Below are 17,700 nucleotides of genomic sequence, written 5' to 3' on the forward strand. Positions count from 1 at the left end.
GGTATCTGCTGATCAAAATGGCACCCCGATCTGTGAACAACGGTTTCTGCTGGCGAGATCAACTTGCCAGCTGGGAATCCCTCTAAGTACAGCCTTGGTGGGAAGGCCACACAAAATGGCACAGTGCCGTCGAACCTGTCCAAAAGCAGACTTAAACATTTGTCCGCTGAATGGCGGCCAGAGATTAGTAATTTGTAAAAACAAATGCGAACTCCCAGTTACGAATTGAAATAATTACAGCACAGGGTTTCACATTTTAAATACAAACATTTACTGCACAAGATTTAAACAAAGCAAGCAATACTAACTGAACACTTCGGACGCGATTCTCCCAAAAGGTAACAAAGTCCCCTTGCGAGCACATTTAGCTGCATGTTTCCTGGCGCTCAAAGTGCCGAGAAAGATATTCATTTCGACTTGCATTGTATAAAGTGCCTCAATGGGGAATGCATGGCCGAGGCCACACATAGCCCCATTTTGTACAGTGGGGAACTCCTTGGGCCGGAACTCCCCAGTGCAAGAGATTGGTACACCATTTTTAAATGGCACTGTGAGTGCCGGGAAGCACATGGCTAAACGTGCTCGCTCGGAGACGATCTTCCCTTTTCGGAAGATCACGCTCATAATCTCCAATTCCAAAACTTCTCCTTTGGTCCGGGAAACCATTTCAATCATTTAAACACCTGATTGGTGCAGCTGTAGTTGTCTCCACCAAGGAAACTGAGAGAATTAGCCCATTGTTTAGTCTCCAACACTTCCCACCATGACCTTATTCAAGAATCATAGGCCACTCTTTGATTTGCTGTTACTTCAGGTTTGTTTACCAGTTTCTCAAACCAGATGTTTTCAATTATCCTAGAAACCCCACCTAAAATGTATATGCCTGAAGTATATGAATCATAAAATTACAGGGGCGGGATTCTCTGACCCCCCCGTCGGGTCAGAGAATCGCCAGGGAGTGGCGTGAATCCCCCCCACCGCCGGCCGCCGAATTCTCCGGCACTGGAAATTCGGCGGGGGTGGGAATCGCGCCGGTCAGCCCCCCCCCCCCCCCCCCCCCGGCGATTCTCCGGCCCGATATGGGCCGACGTCCCGCTGCTGTAATTCCTGTCCCGCCGGCGTGAATCAAACCACCTCCCTTACCGGCGGGAGAGGTGGCGCGGGTGGGCTCTGCGGTCCTGGGGGGGGGGGGGGGGGGCACGGGGCGATCTTGCCCCGGGGGGTGCCCCCACGGTGGCCTGGCCCACGATCGGGGCCCACCGATCCGCGGGCTGGCCTGTGCCGTGGGGGCACTCTTTTCCTTCCGCGTCGGGCATCAGCCTCCGCAATGGGCGACGCAGAGGTGACCCCCCCCCGCGCATGCGCGGGGATGACATCATCAGCCACTGACGCTCCAGCGCATGCGCGGACTTTGCCGGTGGCGGAGTCCCTTCGGCCCCGGCTGGCATGGCGCCAAAGGCCTTTCCCACTGGCCGGCGGCGCACCAACCACTCCGGCGCGGGTCTAGCCCCTAAAGGTGAGGGCTTAGCCCCTAAAGGTGCGGAGGATTCCGCACCTTTGAGGCGGCCTGATGCCGGAGTGGTTCACGCCACTCCATCCTGCCGGGACCCCCCCGCCCCGCCGGGTAGGGGAGAATCCAGCCCCAGATTTGTAACCATGTTTGGGATGTGAATTAATTCTCTTGATTGCTACATCAGGAAATTGAATGAAGATCACTAATTTAATTCAGTCATTACAGATGATAAGTAGCAGGAATTTAAAGATTTTCTGCAAGTCAGAATTTTGTTTGAGTTCTATCAAAGGTTCATCAGGCAATGTACAGCTCACAGAACATCCACCCAAGAGAGGATGTGACTTTGAAAATAGCTGACAACAAAAATACTTATGTTTTGCTGTCTCTTAATTTGAGTTACTGCGCACTTAATCCAATTTTAAACGGTGAGGAAATAAGTGTTAGCTGTAATGGTGGTGCATGAAGCAAGTTCATAATTCCACAGATCTTTTTCAAAGACTACTTCATGAAACAATATGTGTGACAGTACATTACTACAGGCAGTAGATAGACATGCATTTTCACTTTCATTCTGCATGTGGCATTGGTTGTAGTATCAGTGGAGTTGAGGTCTTTCTTCATATAGAACACTGCAAAATTGAAGGCATATCACTCAGGAACTTTTATACATTCGTGTAGATGGTTATGGAGATGCCTAATTAGACACCAGGTAGCAAAACAACCATTAAACTGTCCCTCCAAGAGAATGCTGTGTGACACCTTTAGTCCTAAAGAGGGAAGAAGACAAAGTAAAATAAATTTTAAAAAGGGATCCTTTTGCATTATCGTGTTCGAAATATGTTTCAATCTAGCTTCTTTAAGGAAGTAGACTTTCTAGCAGAATATTAATAATTCAGAAGCTATTGGAGTCACAATCCCCTACATTTGGCAAAATGTGTACATTTTTTTAAACTCGCAATTGTAAAATCATGGAACAGCAACCTAACTTTGAAGTAAACATTGAAAAGTGTCACACCGTCCTTTCCAGTTAAATGGATCTTCTAGATTTCATTTGTCATTTTCATTATCAGTAAGTCATTGAAGACGTATTCTGGTGTGTATTTGTAATGGTTGCAAAAATTCCAAAGAGTAGTGAAATTTCAACCATAATTTATTAATTGATTGTATTTTAATATCATCAGACTAAATCTGTTGGTTTGCCAAGGCTGTCAATGAAAACAGCTCATACATTGAAAAAATCTTGCCCTAAGTTGTTTGTGGAGATTTTAAAGATGAAACAGATTTGCATCTTTAAATCCTGGCATGATGGTTCATGAAATATCTTACACTGGCCAGCAGTTCTTGCAAATGTTCTATATCCACCCGGGTTCAGAACTAATTTCCATTCAGATTCAAATGACCTCTTCCTCAATGGGCATGTTTATCAGATCCTGGCCTGGCTATTGGATGGAGCATTGCATAATAATGCAGACCAAAATTAACCCTCCCACACTTTATCATTCAGTTGCTGATAATGGAGAAGTCTATGATAAAGGCTAGCATGCCTTTTGGGGAATTAACTAAGAGATGTAAAGAAAATGGAGACAGAGTTGGGATTGACGCCCCAGGCAGGCATGGGACAGGTCTGGGGTCAGATTGCCCGACTGGTGACTGGAAAATTGATTCTTTCCAAAGGGCAAGGTCCATGGATTGATCTTTGACCTGATTTACCCCGCCCCCATCAAGATCAAGAATGTCTGCCTTGGGGGAGTTCCTGGGTTGCAGTGGGAATTTTGTCATTTACACCTTTTAAAATGGTTTAATTACAACTCTCACGAGTTAAAAGTTGGGTTGTGTTCAGCTGAGGCCATAGGAAAGGTGCCAGACATTGCCGACTGTACAATAATAAATCCTGGATGGGATTGATTATTTTATGCTGCCAGAGCAATGGCTCCATTGGAATCACAAATCGTTCAGTGCTGGCTTCTCTTAACCTGGAGACAAACCCGTTATGCAACCTAATGGGATGTATGCATGTGTGCCATTCTATCTTCTGGTAGGCAGATGGGAGTGGGTTCTGTTTAAGCCTTGCAGTTATCAGCTACCGGCTCTCAACACATGAATGGCCCCCACCCCCACAATTTGGGATCAGGTTAATGTTGTTTAAAATATCAAAATATTTGGCACAGTAAGAGCCAAACGATCTGAATTTGGTTAATTTATTCAGATTTGGCCTGCGTCCCGTATGTTTTCTTTTAATTTGAAAGTTCTTCCCTTATGCCACATCTTACTGAGGTGGCTATTAATCAGACAGTATTTGCTCTTGAGTACAGTACTAGGAGGTGTGCAAGAATGCCCTGGTTTGTCTTGCCTTTTGATTTTTCCTCCAGCCTGTGTGGAAATATCTTGCTTTTGCTCTACACCTCACGCTGATAGCATCTGATAGCATGGCTAAGGATAGAAATTCACCATATGGTCAATTGGAAAGGAGAACCCAAATCCTACCATTTTATGGCATAGTGCTTTGAAGTGCCAACATGCTGTGCCACCATCCAAACCTTCAATGCAGAGTTTCAGATCAATTTGGACTTCAGATGGCTCTTGTGCACTTTTCAGGTAAATGTAGTAATAGGCACTGTGAGTGGTAACTGCAAACGATATCAAAATAATTATTTATTTCATAATCCTAATGAAGGCATTGACTTCATGAGTTAAAAATCAAAATGTGAACTTCACATTCAGTTTTGGATTAGAATTTGCCGCAGTGGTTCTGGGACCTTGCAGATGTGTGCCTGGAATTTCCACGCATTTTCTCGACTGGGTGATTAGCAGAATTCCCGGAGAAATGACATAAATTGCTGGAAACAGACGTTTAACACCGTTTCTCCAGGGCTACAAACTGAGCTCCTAACAGAAACTTTGTCAGGCAGTAAGAATAATTTTACGAAAACATTCTCTGCCATGGTCATAGATTCAATCCAGAAATGGGTCACCTCTCTCTGTTGACCATTTGACAAGCATTTGTTTCTACTGCTGGCTCAGACATTTAGAGGACGCCCTTATGAATTTAATTTTTGTTCATTAAATATTTTGCTAAATCATTTGTTTATAGGTTGAGGAATGTTAATGCTAACAACTAGACCCCTAATAATGTCTTATTACACCACTTCCTACAGCAGTCATTTTAGATCTTTTGCTGGTTAATTTACCGTCTTATATTCCTGGGCACATGCTCATTGGTGGAAGATCAACAAAGTTAATTTCACATAAAACCCTTACACCCAGCAGAGAGAGGCGACTGCGGGCACATTTGATTTCTAGAAGTTGGCCAATGACAAATTCACAGTCCTCCCACTGCCGGCTGTACTTGGAAATACAAAAGATTTGCTTTCATTTGGTAGCAGCGGCCCTCATTTCCACTGGTCTTGGGAACTGTCGTCATATTTGGTGGCGTTGTCTTTGGACACAGTACAGTGGCAGGTGGAAAGGTAAATGAGTGCAGCTATGGGAGACCAGTACAATGCTGGTCTTTTATAACTTGTGCAGTACCTGAACAGAGCCCCTAGAAGTTAAAGAGCAATATAATAACTATTGCACCACTGCCCCTATCCCTCCATCCCCACATAGTGGAACCCCGAGCTCAGAGGTAAAGGACACAGTCTGGCCCTCAACTGTGCTTTCTCCTAAAACCCAAACTCAGAGGCTTCACATCACCGAGTAGGAAAAATGTTCCACTTGTCAACATCTGTGAGCATAATGATGACTACTCAGTTACAGTTATATTTTGTAGCAAACAAAGCATTTTGCCATTTCAATGTCTACAGTATTCATATTAAATCAAATTAAGTCTTCAGTTGTAGATATTTATAATTATTAATCATTTATCTCTTCTTTTCAGAAAAAGCAAGTCAGCCAAACTAAAATCCGAGTCATCTCCACAATCCTTTTCATTCTAGCGGGCTGCCTTGTTTTTGTGACTATCCCAGCAATTATTTTCAAGCACATCGAAGGTTGGACAACTCTGGACTCCATCTATTTTGTTGTTATAACCTTAACAACTGTAGGATTTGGTGACTATGTAGCAGGTAAACAGTGTACTGGCATAAGAACATTGCAGGTATAAATTTATGACTTTAATCAATTGATATATTTTACATGAAATGTTTGGCAATCAACCTGATATTTATTTTGAAAGCAAAATGTTGGAAATTTGAAGTAAAAGTAGAAAATGCTGGAAACACACGACAGGCAAGGCAGGATCTGTGGAGAGAGAAATGTTTAAGGTCTGTGATCTTTTCATCAGACCTGAGGTGTGAATGGCTGGAACATGAATAGCGGCCATCTGAAAGCAAATAAAACTAAATATGAGAGGAACCCATGGCCGGGATTCTCCCCTACCCGGCGGGGGGGGGGGGGGGGGGGGGGGTCCCGGCGGGATGGAGTGGCGTGAACCACTCCAGCGTCAGGCCACCCCCAAAGTTGCGGAATTCTCCACACCTTTAGGGGCCAAGCCCTAACCTTGAGAGGCTAGGCCATGCCAGAGTAGTTGGCGCCCCGCCGGCTGGCGGCAACGGCCTTTGGCGTCACGCCAGCCAGGGCCGAAGGGACTTCGCCGGCTGGCGGATGTCTGCGCATGCACCGGAACGTCAGCGGCTGCTGACGTCATCCCTGTGCATGCGCAGGGGAGGGGGTCACTTCCACGTCCGCCATCATGAAGACTATGGCGAACGCGGAAGGAAAAGAGTGCCCCCACGGCACAGGCCCCCCCGCCGATCGGTGGGCCCCGATCGCGGGCCAGGCCACTGTGGGGGCACACCCCGGGGCCAGATCACCCCCCCCCCCCGGACCCCGGAGCCCACCCGCACCGCCTGGTGTCACCGGTAAGGTAGGTGGTTTGATTCCCGCCGCTGGGACCGCATGACAGTGGCGGGACTTCGGCCCATCGCGGGCCAGAGAATCGCCGGGGTGGGGGGGGGGGGATGCCAGCCGATAGGCGTGACACGATTCCCGCCCCCGCTGAATCTCTGGCGCTGGAGACTTTGGGAGACGGCGGGGCGGGATTCAAGCCGGCCCTCGGCAATTCTCCGACCCGGCGGGGGTCGTAGAATCCCGCTCCATATTCCTCAAAAACTAAACAAAGTGTAGGCAGAGGTTACAATCTAAAATTGCTGGATTCAGGGTTGGGTACAGAAAGTCAAGTGCACATTGTAAAGGTGAGGGGCGTTTTTTGAGCTTGCATTGTACTTCATTGGAAAACTGAAGGAAATCATGGACAGAGTGGGAGGTAGGTGGAGAATTAAATTGATTGGGGATTGGGCGCTCAGGGTAAGCTGTCAATCAAAGGCTAGTGAAAGATACTGCACTGTGAAATTGAATGAATGGTATGCATTTCAAAGGATCTCGGGGGATTTCAAAACTTTTCAAATCTTGTGTGCTTTCTAGGAAGGCTGACACTTCAAAAAGCAATCATTGGGCTGAAGGAGCAGATGTGAGGAAAAGGAAGGTTTTCTTGGCTTGAATCCTCAATCAACTGCCTGATTTGTTCATCAGCTGTCAGGCAGAGCCACTTAGAGTTTAAACAAGTCAGACAGGGATGATGATTTTGAACAGAGGGCTGCCTGAGATCACCACGCCGAGAGTGATCTTCAGGTTGCACAGAACTGGAAGGGGCAATCCGGACACGGGACCCCCCCCATCCTGGGGTAAGCTCCGGGGTCAATTCCATACCCACTACCTGAGCCCACCCAATCACCAAGACCCTTGTTGCCCCTCCCTCTACAGCCTGGCAATGGCAGAGGGGCACAGGAGCAATGGTCTGACACCCCTCCCTCGAGGGTCCAGCACGCGTGGACAGCGCTTGTCCATATTTGCACCAAAGCCCGCCAGTGGAGTTCCCACAGGGAGGGGCGAAGCATAACAGGAGAAGGGGGAGATTCAGGATTCAAGCCCATTAATTGCATTCTAATGAATGCAGATCAGCTGTTTGCATCTTCCCGCTGGCACGGGGCGGAAAGCTCACTTTGGCCGGCGAGACGGGTCTGTCGCCTGTTACCGATCCTGTTTTTGGGGCGATCGCTGAATTCTCTGCCTGATCAGAATTCCCGAACCTATCGGCGGGGTGTGGCGAATTCCCCCCTACCCTATCATTCTGGGAAGGAGGAGAAGAGTTGAGAGCAGAAACAGAATGGATGCAGCCCAGGGCCCTGTTCACCATGGTGAGTATTCCTTGGTTCACAGTAAAAGGAAGATATTGGAAGTGCTAATATGGAAGATTGTGTAGAAATTTATTGCTGCCTATTATTAGCTCTGATCGAATTTGTATGACTAGAATAAGGACTAAAGGAGCAGGCTATACTTCGCCTGACTAACGATGAATGTAAATCCATGTCAGAAACCCGAGCTGTCCAAAATATGAGGAAACATATCAGCCCATGATTAGAAAATAATGACATTTGGAGTTGATCCTTGGCAAGCAGAGCATTGCACTAATTGCTGTGTGAGTGACCCTGGCAATTTAAACATCCAGTCACATAAATCTTACCAAGTGCAGCTCTGCTGTAGCTATGCCTAATTACAATTACATCCAATTTATTTCACATTCCTGGAAGATTTTATCTATTTGTAATGAAAATAAATATAGCGAGTGCAAACAGCGAGTGGTTAGCACTGCTGCCTCACAGCTCCAGGGACCCGGGTTCAATTCCGGCCTTGGGTGACTGTCTGTGTGGAGTTTGTATATTCTCCCCGTGTCTGCGTGGGTTTCCTCCGGGTGCTCCAGTTTCCTCCCACAGTCCAAAGATGTGCAGGTTAGGTGGATTGGCCATGCTAAATTGCCCCTTAGTGTCCATAAGGTTACGTGAGGTTACTGGGTTACGAGGATAGGGTGCAAGTGTGGGCTTAGGTAGGGTGCTCTTTCCAAGGCCTGGTGCAGACTCAATGGGCCAAATGGCCTCCTTCTGCACTGTAAATTCTATGACTTTGTGGGATAAGATGGCCAGAATCACATTTACTCGAGAGCTTTTCCTCACAGGTGTGAAACCTCCTCGGGAGAGAGCAGCTCCAATTAAATTAGCTGGAGTGCCAAAGCACTCTAGCAACATGGCACCACCAACAGTGTTCACCACCCCCCCCCGACAATATTCACACCCCTTGACAATGTGCACCCCTTTCCCAGTAATGCTGAAACACAACCACACCCCCTGCCAATAATCACCCACTTCTGACAATGCTCACCCTCCCCTCAACAATGTTCCCCCCTCAACAATGTTCGCCCCCTCAACAATGTTCTCGCCAACAATGTTCACCCCCCCTCAACAATGTTCACCCCCTCTATGACGTTCACCCCCCTCAACAATGTTCACCCCCCCCTCAACAATGTTCCCCCCTCAACAATGTTCACCCCCACCCGCTCAACAATGTTCACTTGCTCCTGACAACGATCACCACCCCCAACAATGTTCCCCCCTCAACAATGTTCCCCCCTCAACAATGTTCACCCCCTCTATGACGTTCACCCCCCTCAACAATGTTCCCCCCTCAACAATGTTTCCCCCTCAACAATGTTCACCCCCCCCGCTCAACAATGTTCACTCGCTCCTGACAATGATCACCACCCCCAACAATGTTCCCCCCCAACAATGTTCCCCCCTCAACAATGTTCCCCCCTCAATAATGTTCCCCCCAACAATGTTCACCCCCCCTCTCAACAATGTTCACCCGCTCCTGACAATGATCACCACCCCCAACAATGTTCCCCCCTCAACAATGTTCCCCCCTAAACAATGTTCACCCCCCCTCAACAATGTTCACCCGCTCCTGACAATGATCACCACCCCCAACAATGTTCCCACCCTAAATAATGTTCACCCCCCAACAATGTTCCCCCTAAACAATGTTCACCCCCCCTCAACAATGTTCCCCCCTCAACAAATATTCCCCCTCAACAATGTTTCCCTCTCAACAATGTTCCCCCCCTCAACAATGTTCCCTCCCTCAACAATGTTCACCCCCTCTTCAAACAATGTTCACCCCCCTCTCAACAATAATCACCCCCTCTCAACAATGATCACCCCCCTCAACAATCCGCTCCTGGGATTGTTCACCCCCTCCCGCCAGTGCTCACCCCATCTGTCAATATTCACTCCCCTCTTGACAATGTTTATCCCTCCCGCTACTGCCCAGCCCCCCCTGACAATGTTCACCCCTTCTGACAATTTTTACCCCCTCCCAGCAATGTTCAGTCACCCCCCAATAATCTTCGCCTACCCCCTCCAGACAATGTAGACCCCCATCCGAACAACCTTTACCTCCTCTGCACAGTATTTACTTCAGTCCTGACACTATTCACCCCTTCAGACACATCTTCTGAAATCCCTGCCTCCTACTGATTTTGGAAGTGGCAGCAATGTTGGGGGGTGTGTGGGGGAGGACGTGAAGGGCATTGTTTAGAGTGAGCTGGGGGAGAGGGATGGGTAGGAGAGAAAGGGCAAACATTGTCAGGGGGTTGAACCCTTTCGGGGGCTGAGGAAGTGAATGAGTTTTATTGGGGCTGAGCGAGGTAAACATTGTCTGGCTGTACAGTTCAGGTGATTGGCAGCTCGATTCAAAACATTTTAAGTTCTTGAACTGAAGACAGATCTTAATAAGAACACAAGAACTAGGAGCAGGAGTAGGCCATCTGGCCCTTCAGGCCTGCTGCGCCATTCAATGAGATCATGGCTGATCTTTTGTGGACTCAGCTCCACTTTCCCATCTGAACACCATAACCCTTTATTCCTTTATTCTTCAATAAACTATCTTTATCTTGAAAACATTTAATGAAGGAGCCTCTACTGCTTCACTGGGCAGGGAATTCCACAGATTCACAACCCTTTGGGTGAAGAAGTTCCTCCTAAGATCAGTCCTAAATCTACTTCCCCTTATTTTGAGGCTATGCCCCTTAGTTCAGCTTTCACCCGCCAGTGGAAACAACCTGCCCGCATCTATCCTATCTATTCCCTTCATAATTTTATATGTTTCTATAAGATCCCCCCCATCCTTCTAAATTTCAATGAGTACAGTCCCAGTCTACTCAACCTCTCTTCATAATCCAAACCTCTCAACTCTGGAATTAACCTAGTGAATCTCCTCTGCACACCCTCCAGCGCCAGTACGTCCTTTTTCAGGTAAGGAGACCAAAACTGAACACAATATTCCAGGTGTGGCCTCACTAACATCTTATACAGTTGCGGCATAACCTCCCTAGTCTTAAACTCCATTCCTCTAGCAATGAAGGACAAAACTCTATTCGCCTTCTTAATCGCCTGTTGCACCTATAAACCAACTTTTTGTGATTCATGCACTAGGACACCCAGGTCCCTCTGCACAGCAGCATGTTTTAATATTTTATCATTTAAATAATTGTTCCTTTTGCTGTTATTCATACCAAAATGGATAACCTCACATTTGTCAACATTGTATTCCATCTGCCAGACCCTAGCCCATTCACTTAAACTATCCAAATTCCTCTGCAAACTTCCAGTATCCTCTGCACTTTTCGCTTTACCACTCATCTTAGTGTAGCCTGCAAATTTGGACACATTACACTTGGTCCCCAACTCCAAATCATCTATGTAAATTGTGAACAATTGTGAGGGACAACACTAGCTACTGATTGCCAGCTAGAGAAGCACCCATTAATCCCCACTCTTTGCTTTCTACTAATTAACCAATCATCTCTCCATAATACTACTTTACCCTTAATGCCATGCATCTTTATCTTATGCAGCAACCTTTTGTGTGGCACCTTGTCAAAAGTTTCTGGAAATCTAGATATACCACATCTATTGGCTCCCCATTGTCTACCGTACTGGTAATGTCCTCAAAATATTCCACTAAATTATTTAGACACGAGCTGCCCTTTATGAACCCATGCTGCGTCTGTCCAATGGGACAATTTCCATCCAGATGCCTTGCTATTTCTTCCTTGATGATAGATTCCAACATCTTCCCTCCTACTAAAGTTAAGCTAACTAGCTTATAATTACCAGCTTTCTGCCTACCTCCTTTTTAAAACAGTGGTGTCACATTTTCTCATTTCCAATCCACCGGGACCACCCCAGAGTCTAGTGAATTTTGCTAAATTATCACTAGTACATTTGCTATTTCCCTAGCCATCTCTTTTAGCATTCTGGGATGCATTCCATCAGGGCCAGGAGACTTGTCTACCTTTAGCCCCATTAGCTTGCCCATCACTACCTCCTTAGTGATAACAATCCTCTCAAGGTCCTTACCTGTCATAGCCTCATTTCCATCAGTCACTGGCATGTTATTTGTGTCTTCCACTGTGAAGACCAACCCAGAAATCCTGTTCAGCTCCTCAGCCACTTCCTCATCTCCCGGTTAGCACAGGGCTAAAGAGCTGGCTTTTAAAGCAGACCAAGGCAGGCCAGCAGCACGGTTCAATTCCCGTACCAGCCTCCCTGAACAGGCGCCGGAATGTGGCGACTAGGGGCTTTTCTCAGTAACTTCATTTGAAGCCTACTTGTGACAATAAGCGATTTTCATTTAATTTCATTTTTCATTAAATCTCCCTTCTCATCCGCTAAAGTACCATTATTTACCTTAGCCACTCTTTTTTGTTTTATATTTGCAGAAACCTTTACTATCTGGAGCAAGTTTACTCTCATAATCTATCTTACTCTTCTTTATAGCTTTTTTAGTAGCTTTCTGTTGCCCCCTAAAGATTTCCCAATCCTCTAGTCTCCCACTAATCTTTGCCGCTTTGTATGCTTTTTCCTTCAATTTGATACTCTCCCTTATTTCCTTCGATATTCATGGGCAATTTTCCCTCTTTCTACCGTCCTTCCTTTTTGTTGGTATAAACGTTTGCTGAGCACTGTGAAAAATCTCTTGGAAGGTTCTCCACTGTTCCACCATAAATTCTTTGCTCCCAGTCTACCTTAGCCAGCTCTTCTCTCATCCCATTGTAATCTTTTTTTAAGCACTAGTGTTTGATTTTACCTTCTCGCTCTCCAGCTGTATTTTAAATTCCACCATATTGTGATCGCTCCTTCCGAGATTAAGGGTCTTATCTTTAGTTCATGCTGAAAAACGGGGCGTAGCTCACGTGGAAAGCTCCAGTGTAGAATGTATGTGGGCAGATTAAATCGTAGCCAGCAGTGAGTCGCACTGCTGACTGAGAGAGCTGAGCCAAAATCACAATGGGCTGTAACCGTCAGTAATCCAGTGTCTGATTGGGGGGGGGGGACCCCATGGATGGGCTGGGGAACCCCTCTTGGAACATCCCTGTAAGGTTTAGGTTTTCACAGCAATTATCCAGAGGTGCAACCTCCCCTGGGCTCAATTCCTGCCTCGGGTGACTGTGTGGAGTTTACACTTTCTGCCATGTCTGCGTTGGTTTCCTCAATGGGCCGAATGGCCTCTTTCTGCACTGTAAATTCTATGATTTTATCTTCTGGGTAACTATTGCACAGACCCAAATTGAACCTCCATGGGACCCCCCCCCCCACCCATTTAAATTCATTTAAAGTAATTACAAAATCAAGAAGAGAAACTGACCAAGGTCAAGTTTCAGTAGACTGCCAGGTAGATCATTAATTCTGAATTAATGTGAGCACGGATGTCTGTGCACCCTTGTGTCTGGGCACAATGTCCTGAACTTTCCAATAGGGGGAAGAGCGAAGGAGTTAAATTAAGTTGCTGGTGCACCTCAGGGACAGAGGAAGCCCTGGGGTGAAGGAGGGAGTGAGTATTGTCAGCGGGGCAGGGAAGGAGGGAGTGAGTATTGTCAGCGGGGCAGGGAAGGAGGGAGTGAGTATTGTCAGCGGGGCAGGGAAGGAGGGAGTGAGCATTGTCAGCGGGGCAGGGAAGGAGGGAGTGAGCATTGTCAGCGGGGCAGGGAAGGAGGGAGTGAGTATTGTCAGCGGGGCAGGGAAGGAGGGAGTGAGTATTGTCAGCGGGGCAGGGAAGGAGGGAGTGAGCATTGTCAGCGGGGCAGGGAAGGAGGGAGTGAGCATTGTCAGCGGGGCAGGGAAGGAGGGAGTGAGCATTGTCAGCGGGGCAGGGAAGGAGGGAGTGAGTATTGTCAGCGGGGCAGGGAAGGAGGGAGTGAGTATTGTCAGCGGGGCAGGGAAGGAGGGAGTGAGTATTGTCAGCGGGGCAGGGAAGGAGGGAGTGAGTATTGTCAGCGGGGCAGGGAAGGAGGGAGTGAGCACTGTTGGTCATGTGAGGAGGAAGTGACCATTGTCAAGGGTGAACTTTGTTGGGGGGTGAAGCTGTGCAGTTTAGGGGGTTGACAGGCCCATTTGAAAACAGCTCTCAAGGTGCATGCCTTCAGTTCATGATGAATACGTGGGTGTGGCTTTGCTGGAATTACAGTCATGGCTTAGTCTTCTGACTCTGCTCATCAATGGGTTCGAACTGGAGCCAGGATCGGAAAGCTCCCGCACAAAGCAGTAAGTTGACACTTAAAATCGCAGTCAATGATGGGCACACCCGCTGGGCCTCTGACTGGAAGTTCTCAACCATTATAGAAGATAGCACATACAGTGCAGAAGGAGGCCATTCGGCCCATCGAGTCTGCACCAACCCACTTAAGCCCACACTTCCACCCTATCCCGATAACCTAATATCATCTCCTGCTCTTTTTGGACACCAAGAACAATATAGCATGGCCAATCCACCTAACTTGCACATCTTTGGACTGTGGGAGGAAACCGGAGCACCCAGAGGAAACCCACACAGACACAGGCAGAACGTGCAGTCTCCGCACAGTGACCCAGCGGGGAATCGAACCTGGGACCCTGGCGCTGTGAAGCCACAGTGCTAGCCACTTGTGCTAAAGTGCTGCCAATGTTATGTTATCATCATCCCTGTATGATATGCAATCAGCAGAAACTTGCCTCTCTAATCTGGGAGCATAGCAGTTTTGTGGATACAGACTGCTTCAGGCAAGTGATCTTGTCAGTTAGCGTTAGAGATTGTGCGTGCTCGGCGCATAAAGTGATTATGCACGACGCACAGTTCAAAATCTGCAATCTTTAGCATTATTTCATTTCTGCCTTTATTGCGCTGATATCTGGGATAAATGGTATGGGAACACCAGGCCAGCAATGTGCCACTAAGGAAGAAATCCAATTTGATCAGATATTCCTCCACATGTTGCCTTTAAGGATGAATTGTCCATATTGGCTGAACTTTAGGAATAGCACTGAGCAGGACTTGCATTAAATAAATAATTATTCACATAGGGGTTTCAACATTTGTTAAACCAGCAACAATAATTTGTTTTTTACATCGTAACTTAATTTATGTGACTTTGCAAGGACATTGCTATACGAAAAATGTAGGGGGCGATTATCCAATATGGAGCCAAAGTGCGACGGCGTTCACGATGGCGCGAACTGGGCCCGGGTGCGACTGATTCTGGTTTACGCCGCTCCAGCCTCCTTTCCTGGCACCAAATGGGCGCCGTGCCAACCGATGCATGCGCAGTTGGGCCGCGCCAACCTGTGCATGCGCGGGGGACTTCTTTAGCGCGCCAGCCCCGACTCAACATGGTGTCGGTGTTCAGGGCTGGCCGCGCCATAAAGAAGGCCCGGGGTGGGAGAGGCCGGCCCGCCGATTGATGGGCCCCGATCGCGGGCCAGACCCCATTGGAGGCCCCCCCCCCCCCCCAGAGAAGGAGCCCCCCCCCTCCCCCCCAGGCAGCCCCCCCCACCATTCACGCAGAGTTCCCGCCGACAGTGACCAAGGGTGAACAGCGCTGGCGGGACCCTGTTGGATCCTCGCGGCCGCTCGGCCATTCGGGCCGGGGAATCGACGGCCCCGCCGATTCCAGCGGCCCGTGGCCGGCGCCGCGCCAAACGCTCCGGCGTGAATGGCGCCGATTCTCCGCACCTCGGAGAATCGTGCGCCAGCGCCGGGGCGTTGAGGCGCGGTTGTGGTGATTCTCCAGCCCGGCGTGGGGCCCGGAGAATCGCCTCCATAGTGCCTTGGTGGATTGATGTAATTTTCTCAAATATTTACCTGTGCCATTTTTAAATGAGTAATTTTTAGAAAAAAAACTTTTAGGAAAAGAATTGTTTATGAGGTTGGTTTTTAAATATTTAATAATTCATTTTCTTCTACAATAGCCTTTTCTGTTACTTGATCTAAGTTTATTTCTGCGGCAATAGAGCAATCCCAAGGGGGCTACAACTTGTGCTTCAATGAAATTCAAACCATAATAATAAGTAATTATTTGCATCTCGAAATGCTCACCTACAGAAAACATTAATGACTTCTAATACAAGAATCTGAAGACTTGCGTATGATTTTGGAACATACGTTAATGCAATTGTTGAAGCATTTCAGACCCTTGCATGTGTAGTGAAGATAATCATATGGATTATGACAAACTTGAATAGAAATTGTGTTACTTTTTGAGGAATTAGTTGTCAGCAAACCTTTTAAAAAAAAATTAGAGTGCCCAATTCATTTTTTCCAATTAAGGGGCAATTTAGCTGATCAATCCACACCTACCCTGCACATCCTTGGGTTGTGGGGGTGCCATCCATGCAAACATGGGTAGAATGTGCAAACTCCACATGGACAGTGACCCAGAGCCACAATCGAACCTGGGACCTCGGCGCCATGAGGCAGCAATGCTAACCACTGCGCCACCGTGCTGCCTGTTGTTCGCAAGCCTGATATAATGTTCATTTAAGAGCGTTCAAAATGGATTCACGTGAATATGTATGGTACTGTTCAGTACCTTTTTTGTAATGTCATTACTGTTGTAATGTTGGAAATGCAAAAGCTAATTTGCATGCTGCGCATTTCCAATAACAGCAATGAACTAAACGATAAAATAATATTGTTTCAGTACTGGTTGAGGGATTAATGTTACTCAGAATGCAAACAGCCACCACAATAACTAAATTGCTACAATGACTGTTCTATTAGTCCTTTGCCCTGCTTTTGGAGTTTCTTTTTTGATAAGTACCACCCCTTTTGAAAATATCGCCCCCACATTACAGTGCAATTAATGTCTTGACTACAATATCAAATGATTAGTTAGTATGATAGCAATGTTGCGATTTGAACACATTTGAAAAAATGAAACAAAAAATGAAAATCGCTTATTGTCACGAGTAGGCTTCAAATGAAGTTACTGTGAAAAGCCCCTAGTCGCCACATTCCGGCGCCTGTTCGGGGAGGCTGTTACGGGAATTGAACCGCGCTGCTGGCCTGCTTGGTCTGCTTTCAAAGCCAGCGATTTAGCCCAGTGTGCTAAACAGCCCCTAAAAAATTTAGAAATGTTTATTTCAAATGCATTTATTTCTGTGTTTAATTATCACAACTTAGTATTTTCCGCCTTGTTTTACACTTATTTTACTTGACCACTATCCTGCAGGATCATCACCCTGCCCTGTAGGAAATTTACAAAAATTGATGGGCCTAAACAGGCTGAAATTAACAACAAAAATGGGGAGAATTAAATGATAAATGAAACAATCAATATTGAACATGCTACAAGTTATTGAAGGGATCTGTCCTTTAACATATTGGCAGTAGATTATTTAAGTGCGTATAAAAATTGTTCTTTTGAACAGACATTTTCAAATTCATCTAATCAAATTGTAGTTTTCACCTTTACTGTTCTGTTATGGGTATCAGTCTCAACTGATAGGTATTCATAATTTTGAAGTTCATTTCATAAGACTAGTTCAGTTCTTACATAGAACTCAAAACCAAATTAATGATGAATAACAATTTAGTCTCAAACTTGTTTGTCTAAATGTCCTAAGTTCTATTAGTTTACTTCAATTTTTGATACCTTGCCAATGTTAGGGCCCTGTGTTCGACTAATGTTGTGGCTTAATGGATTACTCTATATAAATAGATAAATAATTGAAAGAGCAGGATGTACAACATAAATTAGTGTAAATGTTAAGATGGCAGCAAGGCTGATGTTCCGTTTTGATGACAGACAAATCAGTGGTATTGTACTTGAGGGTGGATGGAGAGGAATATATTTGTGTCAGTAAAATACTGCTGATTGTGACACAGCCTGTGCTTTTCCTTTGGTTACTGAACAGAAATAGTAATTTTAGCTGTTTGCTTTCAGCTCTGAGTTTGATTAGTTTAGGCCAGTTTCATTCAAACCGAGGGCTGGATTCTCCAATATTGAGACTATGTCCCACGCCGGCGTACAAATGGTGGAG

At 46.5% G+C, this 17,700-nt stretch overlaps 1 protein-coding gene across 5 annotated transcripts in view; it reads left to right on the forward strand.

The window, feature by feature from the left end:
• LOC119952425 (potassium channel subfamily K member 10-like) overlaps positions 1–17,700 on the forward strand; it is a 46,350-nt gene that overhangs the window by 22,151 nt on the left and 6,499 nt on the right. For all 5 annotated transcript variants that reach the window (XM_038776171.1, XM_038776186.1, XM_038776178.1 and 2 more), the window contains one exon: positions 5,391–5,577. In XM_038776171.1, the coding sequence (XP_038632099.1) occupies positions 5,391–5,577 (187 nt within the window). The remainder of the gene's footprint in view (positions 1–5,390; positions 5,578–17,700) is intronic.

Source organism: Scyliorhinus canicula, chromosome 2 (genome assembly GCF_902713615.1).
Source record: "Scyliorhinus canicula chromosome 2, sScyCan1.1, whole genome shotgun sequence".
NCBI lineage: Eukaryota > Metazoa > Chordata > Chondrichthyes > Carcharhiniformes > Scyliorhinidae > Scyliorhinus > Scyliorhinus canicula.